The sequence below is a fragment of the Urocitellus parryii genome, chromosome 3, assembly GCF_045843805.1.
Source record: "Urocitellus parryii isolate mUroPar1 chromosome 3, mUroPar1.hap1, whole genome shotgun sequence".
In the NCBI taxonomy this organism is placed as follows: domain Eukaryota; kingdom Metazoa; phylum Chordata; class Mammalia; order Rodentia; family Sciuridae; genus Urocitellus; species Urocitellus parryii.
The window spans coordinates 51533221-51545653 of NC_135533.1; the positions used below are offsets into that span (position 1 = coordinate 51533221).

The following is a 12433-nucleotide window of genomic DNA, read 5'->3' on the forward strand; positions in this document are numbered from 1 at the left end:
CTAAAAACAAAACAATTAAATAACATAACAATGTTAAGAGATAGGCAATATAGAAAGATGTGAAATGGGACATAAAAATTCAAAATATGGGAAGAAATGGAAATCTAGAGTTTTGGTTAATATATATTCCTTCTTTGTTTCTTAACTTTACAATCATGTTAAGTTTCGATCATTTCAAAATAGTTCATTATCATCAAAAGATATATTTTTAAAGATTCAAGGTAACCACAAAGTTCATTCCATAATGAACATGGAATCAGGAGAGTAAATCAATTAACTACCAAAGTAGACTGTAAGAGTAAGAAATGAACTATGATAATATTAAAAATAAATTACAAAATGGCGATATTAAGATCTTGTCTATGATAATTACTTTAAATGTAAATATGTGCAATTATCTAATTAAAATCAGAGTGGGCTGCTGGGTAGTTCAATGGTAGAGGGCTTGCCTAGCATGCCTGAAGCCGTGGGTTCAATCCCCAGCACTGGGAAAAAAAAAAAAAAAAAAAAAAAAGATGGTTTTGACTAAATGGATGAAAAAACAAGACCCAACTATTATGCAGCTTATAAGAAACTCATTTCCTCTGAGGATATATAGACTGAAAATGAAGGGATAGAATAAGACATTCCATGCAAGTGGAATCAAAATGTAGAAATCACCATATTTAAATAAAATAAACTTTAAATCCAAAGCAATAAAAAGAAACAAGGAGGGGGGACTGTGGCAGTGGCTCAGTGGTAGAGCACTTGCCTAGCATGTGTGAGGCACTGGGTTAGATTCTCAGCACCATATGTAAATAAATAAAATAAAGGTCATTGAAACAACTAAAAAATATTTTTTTAAAAAAATGAAACAAGGAAGGTCATTATATAATGATAAAGGGGGTAATTCTGCAAGAGGAAATATAATTCGAAATATATTTGCACCCAATATTGGAGCATCTGTATACATAAAGCAAATCTTAATAGATCTAAAGGAAGAGGTAGACTCCTATACAAGAGGACAGATCATCCAAACATAAATTCAACAAAGAAACAACACAGTTAAATCATATCCTTGACCAGATAAATGGATCTACCAGATATACAGAGAACATTTCATACAACTACAGAATACATGTTCTCATCAGCATGTGGAACATTTTCCAGCATAGGCCAGATGACAGGTCACCAAAAAAAGTCTCAACAAGTTTTAAAACGCTGAAATCATACTGAGCATCTTTTCATACAATGCAATAAAACCAGAATTCAATAATATGAAAAACTGGAAACTACACAAATACATGGATATTGAACAACTTACTCTTGAACAACCAATGAATCATGAAGAAACCAAGAGGGATGGTTCTTTGAAACAAATGAAAATGGTAATGCAACATACCAGAATCTGTGGGATACAAGAAAGTTTACAGCAATCAAAACCTACAGGAAAAAGCAGAAATATCTCAAACAGCCTATTACTGTACCTCAAGCAACTACAAAATAAGAAAAATAATTAGAAGAAATAAAAAAGATCAGAACAGACATAAAAGAAAGAGACTAAAACAATCAACAAAACAGAGAACTGGTTCTTTCAAAAAAAGTAAATAAATAAATAAACAAAATTGACAAACCCTTAGCTAGACTAAGAGAGAAGACTAAGTAAAATCAGAGATGAAATGGAAACATTACAAATGCTATCACACAAATACAAAGGACTATTTGTTGATCTACAATCAACAAAACAGAGAACTGGTTCTTTGAAAAAAAAGTAAATAAATAAGCAAAATTGACAAACCCTTAGCTAGACTAAGAAAGAGAGAAGACTAAGTAAAATCAGAGATGAAATGGAAACATTACAAATGCTATCACACAAATACAAAGGACTATTTGTTGATCTACAATCAACAAAACAGAGAACTGGTTCTTTCAAAAAAAAGTAAATAAATAAACAAAATTGACAAACCCTTAGCTAGACTAAGAAAGAGAGAAGACTAAGTAAAATCAGAGATGAAATGGAAACATTACAAATGCTATCACACAAAGAACTATTTGAGACTATTATGAAAACTATACACCAACAAATTTGAAAACCTATAAAAATGCACAAATTCCTAGACATGTACACTTTACCAAGACTAAATCATGAAGAAATAGAAAACTTGAGATGGGCATGGTGGTTCCCAGAAAGTTGGGAGGCTGAGGAGGGAGGATCACAAGTTTGAGGCCAGCCTCAGTTCCTTAGCAAGACCCTAAGCAACTTAAAAAGACCCTGTTTCAAAATAAAAAATTAAAAAGACTAAGATGTGGCTCAGTGGTAAAATGTCCTGGGCTCAATGTCCTCAGTCAAGGAAAGAAGGAAACTTGAATAGACAAATAATGAGTAACAAGATTCAATCAGTTAAAAAAAAAAAAAAAAAAAAGTCTCCCATCAAAGTAAAGTCCAGAACCAGAAAGCTTCATGGCTAGTTCTACCAAACATTTAAATAAAAACTAATACCAATTCTCCTAAAATTATTCCAAAAAACTACTACTTTTTAAAAAATAATCCATAAATAGAAGGAAGACCAGTAGAGTAGAAGGCAACGAAAAGGGGGAGTGAGGAAGGAAAGAGGAAATGCTGGGGATTACTGAAATGGAGGGAATTATATTCTATACATGCATGATTATGTCAAAATAAATCCCAATATTATGTATAATTACAATGCACTAATAAAAAAAAACACATAACAGATTATTCACCATCATAAAGTGGGATTCACACCAGGGATGCAAGGATGGCTCAACATATACATATCAATAAGTGTGATACAACACATTAACAGAATGATCACAAAAAACAGACGAAAAATACATCTGCACTCAATATTGGAGCGTGTATGTATGTAATAGATTTCAACAGATGTATAAAAAGCTTTGAAAAATATTAGCATCCCTTCATGATAAAAACACTGAATAAATTAGGCACATAAGGACAGAATAAAGGCCATATAGAGTTACCTGACAGCTAATTATATTGAATGGGGAAAAGCTGAAAGTCTTCTCTTTAAGACATGGAACAAAATAAGAATGCCCAGTTTCACCATTACCATTTTTATTCAACATGGTAGTAGAAGTCCTAGTAAGAGCATCAGGCAAGAGAAAAAAAGGGCATCCAAATTGGAAAAGAAGTCAAATTGTCATTGTTTGCAGATTATATGATCTTATATTTTAAAATAATAATAATAATAATAATCCACACAAAAAAGAAAATATTGGAATAAGCAAATGTAGCCAACTTGCAGGATACAAAGTCAATATACAAATATCAGTAGCCAATAGCAAATTATCTGAACCAGAAATCAAGAAAGCAATCCCGTTTGCAATTAGCTATAAAAAATAAAATACCTAGGAATAATTCAAAGAGGTGAAAGATCTTTACAACGAAGAGCATAATCTCATCAAGCATGGTGGTATAAGCCTGTAATCCCAGCTACTTGGCTGAGACAGAATTGCAAATTCAAGGCCAACCTGGGAAACTCAGTGAGACCCTATCTTAAAATAAAGCAGAAAGGGCTTGGAATGTAGCTCAGTAGTACAGCATTTGCCTAGCATGTGCTAGGCCCTCGATTTGACCCCCAGTACTGCTCTCTGGGTTTAGACCTAGGTCATGCAACAAGGCTAAACACAGCAAGAAGGTTAGAATTGTTGGTTAACAGGGGATACACTATGATGGCTCCCTTCAGAAAATAGTGAAAAAGAAACTGAAAATCAGCCAGCACACGAAATTCAATTGTTTCTTCTGGGGCAAAACCAGGATGAAGAGAAGAGCTGTAGGGATCTGGCACTGTGGTTCCTGGACCTACAACACCATTTATGCCATCACTGTCAAATTAGCCATCAAAAAGACTGAAGAAACTGAAAGACCAGTAGAAGCTCTGTCATTTGAGACATACCTGGCCTATAATAAGTGGGTTAATTTATGTTAAGAGAGAGAGAGAAAAAAATGAAAAGTATAAAACATTGATATAAGAAAGTGAAGAGTATACACAGAAAGCCCATGGATTGGGAGAATCAATACTGTTAAAATGTTCACACTATCCAAAGTGATATATAGATTCAATGCAATCTCTATCAAAATATCAATGACATTCTTCACAGAACTTTAAAAAATACTAAAATTTGTATTAAAAATAATAATAAAATCATCAAAGTAACCTTGAGCAAAAAGGGCAAAGCAGGAAGCATTCCACTACCTAACTTCAAAATACACTACCAACTTGTAATCATCAAAACAGAATAGTACTGGCATAAAAACAGACATATAGACCAATGAAACAGAAGAGCCTAGAAGTAAACCCACACATGTATGGCCTACTGATTTTCAGCAAAAGTGCTACAAACATGCATTGAAGAAAGAACAGTCTTTTTAATCAATGGTGCTGTGAAAACTGAGTGTACATATGCAGAAGAATGAAACTAGACCCCTATTGCTCACCAACTCAGAATGGGTTAAAGACTTAAATGTAAGACCTGAAACCATGAAACCACTAGAAGAAAACAGGGAAATGCTTTAGGACATTGGAATGGGCATCAGTTTTTAGGATAAGACTTGAAAAGCACAAGAAACAAAAGCAAATGTAGAAAAGTGGCAATATATCCAACTAAAAATCTTCTGCCCAGCAAAGAAAACAATCAACAGACCATAAAGACAACCTACAGAAAGAGTAAAAACTATTTGCAAATTATACTTTGACAAGGAGTTGATGTCCAGAATACATAAGGAACGTCCCCAAACACAATAGCAATAAACCAGATAGCCCAATCAAAAAATAGGCAACATACCCAAGTAGATGTTTCTCAAAAGACATACATCTACAAATTCAATGCAATCTCTATCAAAATATCAATGACATTGTTTTTCATATATCAGGTATATGAAAAAAATGCTCAATACCACTAATCATCAGGGAAATACAAGTCAAAACCAAAATGAGGTATCATCTCATACCTGTTAGAAAGGTTAAAGATAAGTGCTGGTAAGAATGTGAAGAAAAGGGAACCCTTGTACAGTTGGTGGGAATTGAAATTAGTATAGCCTTTATGGAAAATGATATGGAGGTTCCTCAAAAAATTAAAAATAGAACTGCTACATGATTTAGCAATCTCACTACTGGATATACATCCAAAAAGAAATCAATAAGTCAAAGAGGTACCAGCTCTCCCATGTCTGTTAAAGCACTATTTGTAACTGCCAAGAAATGGAAACAACCTAAGTATCCATCAACTGATAAAGAAAAGAAAATGTGGCACATATACACAACAGAATACTATTCATCCATAAAAAAGAATGACATCTGTCACTTGCAACAACATGAATAAAACTAAAGATTATTAAGTAAAATAAGCCAGACATGGAAAATAGAATGATGGTCACCAAAAGCTGGAGAGTAGCAGGGAGGGAGAGGTAGGGAAAGGTTGATTGGTGGGTACTAAATTAGAGAAGAGTAATAACTTTTGGTGTGCTGTTACATATTAGCTTGACTATAAATAAATATACATATACATTTACTGTATATTTTTAAAAAGCTAGACTTTGTATATTTACATCACAAAGAAATGACAAATGTTTGTGGAAACAGAAGTTTAACCCAATTTAAACATTACACAAAGCATACATGTACAGAATTATCACATGGCATCCTTATTAACATGTACAATTTTTATGTTGTTTTGTTTTTGTGGTATTGGGGGACAGAACCCACAGGCAATCCACCACTAAGCTATACCCTAATCCTTTTTTCAAATTTTTTAATTTTTTTTTTTTTGAGACAGGTCTCACTATTTCCCAGGTTTGCCTTAAGCTTGTAACCTTCCTGCTTTTACCTCCTGAGTGGATGGGATTACAGGTATATGCCAGTGCACCTGACAATTTTTATATTTTGATGTACCAAATTTTTTATTTGGTCTCTTTAAAAAAAAGACCAAAAAATACCACACAAAATAAAAAATAACCAATGGCTTAAACTTGGATGGATATATTAATGTTACTAGTTATTAGTTACAAGACTAATAGTAATTAAAATCTTTTATTTAAAAATAAAATTAATTTTGTCTAACAAAAAATTATTAATCAGGGCTGAGGTTGTAGCTCAGTGGCAGAGAGCTTGCCTTGCACACGTTGAAGCACTGGGTTCAATCCTCAGCACCACATAAAAATAAGTAAACAAAATAAAGATATTGTGTCCATGTATAACTAAAATATATTTTTTAAAAAACTACTAATCAGAAATTGAACTGAATCTTTGCCTGGTTGATATTATTTTGAAAGTCAAAAAGCACAGGAATTCAGTTCTAGAAAAGCAGCCATAACTTTGGATCTTTTCTATTCTGACCACAACTACCTGGAAATAACAACAATCCCAGATACAGAGGGGGCAAGGTAAGGAAATGAAGATAATCTATCATTATTAGCTTGATATCCTAAGATACTTTCCTGGGATATCATAAATTGTGATTTGTGTGGGTAATAAAGCATTCATAGAGAGATTACTTCTAGGGGCTAGGGATGTAGCTCAGTAATAGAGAGCTTGCTTAGAGGAAAAAAAAAAAAAAAACTTTACTCCTACACTTTGAAGCAGTAATTTTGTAACCATCAAGCCTGCCCATTAAACACTGGAGAAAGTCTCTTCCAATGTAGCTGCTCACACCCAAAAACACACAATTTGAGGCCAAGAAATCTGTGTTATAACTAAAGTGGTTCATTAAAGCACTGAGATATTCGTTCCTGGATTTAAGTTCATGAAGTAACATTATTTCCAGGCTTTTCATTCACATTTATATTCATACTCTTTGTGCCCTGATATATAGACACCATAAAAAACACACACATTAAGTGACTCAGGTTTAATGATTTCATAGTTTATAATCATCACTTGAACACATCACTTCTGTTCCATTTAAGTCTGCTCACTGTAAATAATCCAGGTCATCTGCCCTCCCACTAATAACATTGTTACCTGTTTTGCACACCTCAAACTCTCACAATACAGGCCTTTATGACCAAATAATAGATATATATCAGTCCAGTTAGCAGTCAAGCATTGGTCTTTCAGGTCCAAAGACCTCTATATACAATGAGAGCAGAATGGGGAGTTGATACTGTTTGGACCCAAGTTTTCTGAGAGCCTCCTTTCCGTTGCCTGAATAACTAGGCATCTTTCCTTAAGGGGCAGAATTAATCTATTTATGTCAAGATCCAATGGGAAGAAAGTAACCCAACCCAACATCAATTGAACTTCCTACCACTTTCCTGTGAGGGTCATGGCATTCTTTTGGAATCTTCTGCACATCTCTTCCCTGTCCCTACAAAAGCAAACACATCTGGAAGCAACTCTTAGCAGGAAACCCTTTTATCCAAGCAGGATCTGTAAGAAGCTAGGTTTTATTTCTTAATGAAAATACAATGTTGAAGGGAAGATAGTAAAGTTATTTGCTCAAAATCTCAGTCCAACATAGAGTAAGGCAGGGATCAGGGAGAAAAGTCTATTTTAACCTAGCCCTGGCCCAAAGTTGGTCATTCAGAAAATCTCTAATCATAAACTAGTGCTCATAGTCCTCTCTAGGCCTCTCTAGGTTGATCTAGACAACAAATGGTGTGTTGTCTAGATTGCATGCCTATCTAGATTAGACTTTCCAGTTCCAGGATGAATTCACTATTCCTTGGCCCTTTGGACTCTTAGACAAAACCTGTCACAAACTTTCCAGCCTGGCTTTAAGTCCCCAGAGAATCGGGGCAGTAGTGGACCAGACTCAGACTGTGATGAGATGGAGTGAACAGCTAGTCGCTGTACATGTTCAGAAATTAACTGAACTCCTCTGGAGTCACACTTACTCCTAGCCCTGGACTAGGATCATAATATTAAAACAAAACGTATTATTTTAAAAGTTCTTAACACTTTCCCAGACTTGCACCTCTGGTCCTAACCTCTCTCTCACCTTCCACTTCCCCTCACATACACACCACCAGAAGATGCTGTCCCAACACTTTCCAATACCTCCTAGGCCCAGGATAAAGCAGCATTAATGGCATTTGGCAGAGAATCCCATCCCACATTGAAGACTCCTCCTCGGAGTCCAACACAATGAAGAAATAAATGATAACACAAGAGGCAGTAGCAATCAGAACCTGCCTATTCCTACACAAAAGAGGCACAGAGATTTCAGGTGTTAGTGAAAATGGTATCATCTCTTGCCAGAAGGCCACCAGCTGCCACCACTTGGGAGCCTCATTATCACTTGTTTCTCCTCCGGACTGAAGTGCAAGATGGTCAGTATGGCTGTAAGAGTCTGCTGGCGGCCCAGGCTGTCAGGCAAGGTCAGGAAGCGGTAGATGATGTTTTTGAGGTATTCTAGGTTAGCTCCCTCCCTGCTCCGGTCCCTGATGTTCTTTTCAATGTGGCTCTGCAAGGCTCCCACCTCCTCTCGATGCCGCTCCCCTTCCTCTAGCAGCCGATCCTGCAGCTGGTGTGCCTCTACCTCCAGCCTGTGCTTCTGCTTCCTCAGGGATGTGATCTCCACTTCCTTACGGGCCAACTGCTCAGCATACAGGAAGAAAGTGGGCTCATTGGCTGCTGCAAGCTGCAGTGCTTGGGTCAGGCTATCTGGGGAAGATGTGTCAGTTGAATCCCTGGAAACCCCACTGACCACAGGGCTTCTGCGTCCTGGTAACCCAGCAGACAAAGCCACTGAACGCAGTTGCTCCAGCTCCAAGTCCTTTTCAGCAAGCACAGCAAGGGCCCGGTCCCGCTGCTTGTGCAGCTCCTCCTCCAGTTTCAGCGTGCGGTCCCTGAAGTCCAGCTGGCTGCGCTCCATCTGCTGCCGGTGAAGCTGCTGCACCCGGGCCAGCTCCTGCTTCCAGTCCTCAGCCTCCTGCTGGTGCTGGCGCTCAAGCTCCTCACAGGACAACCGCAGGGAGATATACTTCTCCTTCAGCTCTGCAAGCTGTTCCTGTGCTGCCTCCAGTTCTTTAGCCAGATTCCCATCTTTGGTATTCTTGCTCTTCAGCACAACCTGAGCCCTCATCTTATAGCGCTCAAACTCTTCCTTCAGTTGTTTTAGCTCCTGTTGGTAGTAGAGTGCAGTGGCTTTCTCCCCATCCGCAGCCTCGGAGCTGGGCATTATCTCCAGGTCACAGAGCTTCTCCACATCCAGGGTCACCTGGCTTTTCCTGGCTGCGACCTGCAGCAGCCTCTTCAGCTTCTCCATCTTATCCTTGAGGACATTGACATCCAGACTGGACTCATCTCCATGGCTATCTAGAGGGGACCGGCTAGAGGCTGCAAGAGCCAGGGTCTTGTTCTCCAGGTCCAGCTGCAGAATGCGCTCCTTCAGCTTCTGGATAGTCAGCTGGTCCTTCTGCTTGGCTTTCTCATAAGTGCCCAGCAATTCAGACACCTCAGATATTTGATTCTCTAGGGCTGCAACTCTCTGCTCTTCCACCTGAGACTGCTGGCGGAGCTGATCCTCTACAAGGGCTGTCTGCAAAACAAGGGAACAGACAAAAATGCATCCAGAAAAGCCATAAAGCCCTACAGCAAACTTTGGGAGAAAAAAGCAGGACAGGGGAGAAATAGGATCACAGGATTGGGGTGGCCTGATAAGAATGGCAACTGGAGATTTTTAAAGCTAAGCACTTTTGTATAGCTTCTGCTGTTCTGTTGAGTTTTCCATTTTCCATAGAGCTCACATATAAAGTATGTTCCAGTTGTCTATCATGTGGTTCCCCAAGTTCTATTAAGAAATCATTAAATTCTCTGTTTTTGCAACATTCCTGGAAGTTCAACAATGAGTTGGATTTCTCTCTACATTGAAAGGAAGCAGTATAAAGGAGCCCTTTTCCAAAACAGGCAAATAATGACTGAGAACAATTACAAGAGGTTATTTCTTCTGCAAAAATCCTCTTTGCCCCCTTCAGTCATTCTGCCTAGAGGCAAGTAGCTCTAGGTATATATACACACTCCCTTTCATTGTACAGCTGCCACTATATTGCTTCACAGAGAACAACTAACTGGTAAGATGCCAACACTCCAAGGCTCAAAACTGTCTGGCTCAGACTCAGCCACACTCAGAACCTCCACATCCTATTGGATACTCTACACACTCTGGATACTATCAACACCACACAGAACAGGATTTCCCAGGACCCGCTCCTGGAAGCTTTTAGATAGCCATCAGAAATGATAGTAGTTGAGAAGACAATAATTGAATTAAATGACTAACATTTGAAGAGATAGTTACCTTCCTTATTTCCTGCTGCAACTGAGCCTGGAAGTGACTCTTAAGGCAGGCAGCCTCTTCCTGAAGCTCTTTCAGCCGGGGATCTGGCTGATTCCTCTCATCTCGAATGGCCTGCAGCTCACCTTTCAGCTCCTCCACTTCACGAGTCAGCTGCTTGGTCTGCAGTTCAAATCCTTCCATCTGATCAGCAGCATATGCCCGCCCTGCCAGGGCTTCCCGGGTCTCTTCTAACCGAAGCTCCAAATCCTGGCGCTGCGTCCTCTCCTCCTGCAGCAATTTCTGGAGCTCACGCAGCATCAAGGCATGGTCAGTCTGCTCTTGGGCCCGATCATGCTGTTGAGTTATAAGTCTGGCTTTGGTTTCTGCTATCTGTTCCTGCAACCCCTTCAATTCTCCCTCCAGACGGCCCCTCTCCTCCTCTGCCTTTTTATTGGCATCCTCCAAGTCCTGTTTCATCTTCTTCTTGTCAGCCAAATAAGAAGCCTCCATGCGGGACTTCTCCTGGGTGACTGTGGCCAAGGCGGTGGTCAAAGTAGCCAACTGAGTCTTCAGCTGGTGCAGTCTTTTGTCCACCTCACTACCAGCAAAGAGCCCATCCCCACTGCTACTGCTAACGCCACTCTCTGATCCACTGGCCTCTTCAGACTTTGGAACTGGTGGTCCACGGGCTGATCTGTCATCTTCTACCCCACATTCGCCCTTGGTGCTAGTGAGACTGGCTGCAGTATCTAAACTGGTGGCGGTCCCAGTGCTATCCTCGCTGTGAGTGGAGCATCGGTCATCCACTGAGTCAGGAAAGGTGAGACCTGAAGGCTGGACACCTGCAAGGCCTACATCGGCCTCGTGGGATACCGACAGCACCTTGATGCTGGCCTCTAGCGCCTCTTTCTCCTTAAGTAGGCTTTTATAGGCGCGAACCACATCCTTTAGCCGCGCTTGGTACTGGAGAAGCTGCTTCTTCTGCGTCTCTATGGTTTCCAGTAGGTCCTTCTTGCTCGGGCCACCCCCGAAATTCATCCCAAACTTCTCCATGGGGGTTCCCAGCAGGTTGCTCCACGTCAGCGTTCGGGAAGCCCGGGAGAAGGCCGCGAAGACGCGATCTGGGGCTGGAAACGCAGCAACAAGGGCTGTCTGACCACAGCCACACACGAGTTCCACCGGGCGGTCCGGGGACAAGTCTGGCAGAAGCGGGTCCCAGGCGGCGGGGGCGAGAGCGGGAGCGGGTCCTATCCCGTAGGCGGGGCGCCGCTGGCACCACCCGAGCGCACAGCCCAGATTCGTCCTCACTGGCTAAGAAGCCGCTCCGCCCTCTCCGCTGGTCCGGGGCCACCGCAGCCCGGGCCCGCCCCCTCGGCTCACCGTCCGCCTAGGGTTTACGCCGCACTGGGTCCCATCGTGACTTCCTAACTACCACAGCCGGCCGACAGCGGCGCTTCCGGGTCCGCTGGAAGTGACGACAGTTTGACGACAAAGGCTCCGCCCCACAAGGGCACGAGGTGGGCGGGGCTCCTTCAGCGGGTTGGTGGGAGGCGGCCTGTTGAAAAACCAGCCCTAATGCGAGCCGCAGTGGACAGGCTTTGGGTAGAGAAGAGCTAGCAAAGTCCAGGACGCTGGAGTGATGGTTTAGTAAGGTCGACCAAGCTTGCTCTCGGGCTACGATCAGCAAGCGACAGGGGGCGACGTCGCACTGCGTTCTTCCCAAACACCCGTGTGAACTATCCAACTATTTGGAGCTGACTCTCTTTAAGACCACAAAAACCGCATCTCTTTCTTGTACAACGTTTGGCATCTAATTAGCAAATGCTATAATAGTACTCCTACTTAGTTTTGCTGAGTTGATTCAACAAATATTTATAGAGGACACTCTGTACCTATAAGGATCCATCCTGAATGCCAGCTACATGTCCAGAAGCCTCATAAGAGTTTTGCTGTTTAATCTTCACAAAAATAACAATTAGCACTAGTAAGGAAATTTAACGCACACAGAAGATAAGTAACATGCCCAAGGTCACACAACAAGTAAGTTTAGAAATCCTGTCTGACTGACTCTCATCATACTAAGTTTTATGCCAGGTGACAACATCATATGCCCTTGCCCTCAAGGAGCTCACAATCTAGTGAGGGTCCAGACATGCAAATAAGTAGGTCCTGCTATCATATAGTATGTATGGCTATA

General features: G+C 40.6%; 1 protein-coding gene across 1 annotated transcript; it reads right to left on the minus strand.

Annotated features, from left to right (window-relative positions):
- Positions 1–6916: 6916 nt before the first annotated feature.
- On the minus strand, positions 6917–11628 carry Gcc1 (GRIP and coiled-coil domain containing 1). The gene is made up of 2 exons (XM_026411697.2): positions 10258–11628; positions 6917–9498 (listed from the first exon to the last, which is right to left on the minus strand). The coding sequence occupies exons 1-2, from the start codon at positions 11287–11289 to the stop codon at positions 8203–8205; spliced, it is 2328 nt and encodes a 775-aa protein (XP_026267482.1). The 5' UTR covers positions 11290–11628; the 3' UTR covers positions 6917–8202.
- Positions 11629–12433: the final 805 nt, after the last annotated feature.

Excerpts from the sequence above, each read along its gene's own strand:
- Gcc1 (XM_026411697.2), bottom strand. The coding sequence starts at position 11,289 with ATGGAGAAGTTTGGGATGAATTTCGGGGGTGGCCCGAGCAAGAAGGAC. Across the intron at positions 9,499-10,257 it reads TGCAGCAGGAAATAAGGAAG|ACAGCCCTTGTAGAGGATCA; the intron begins GTAACTATCTCT and ends CTTGTTTTGCAG.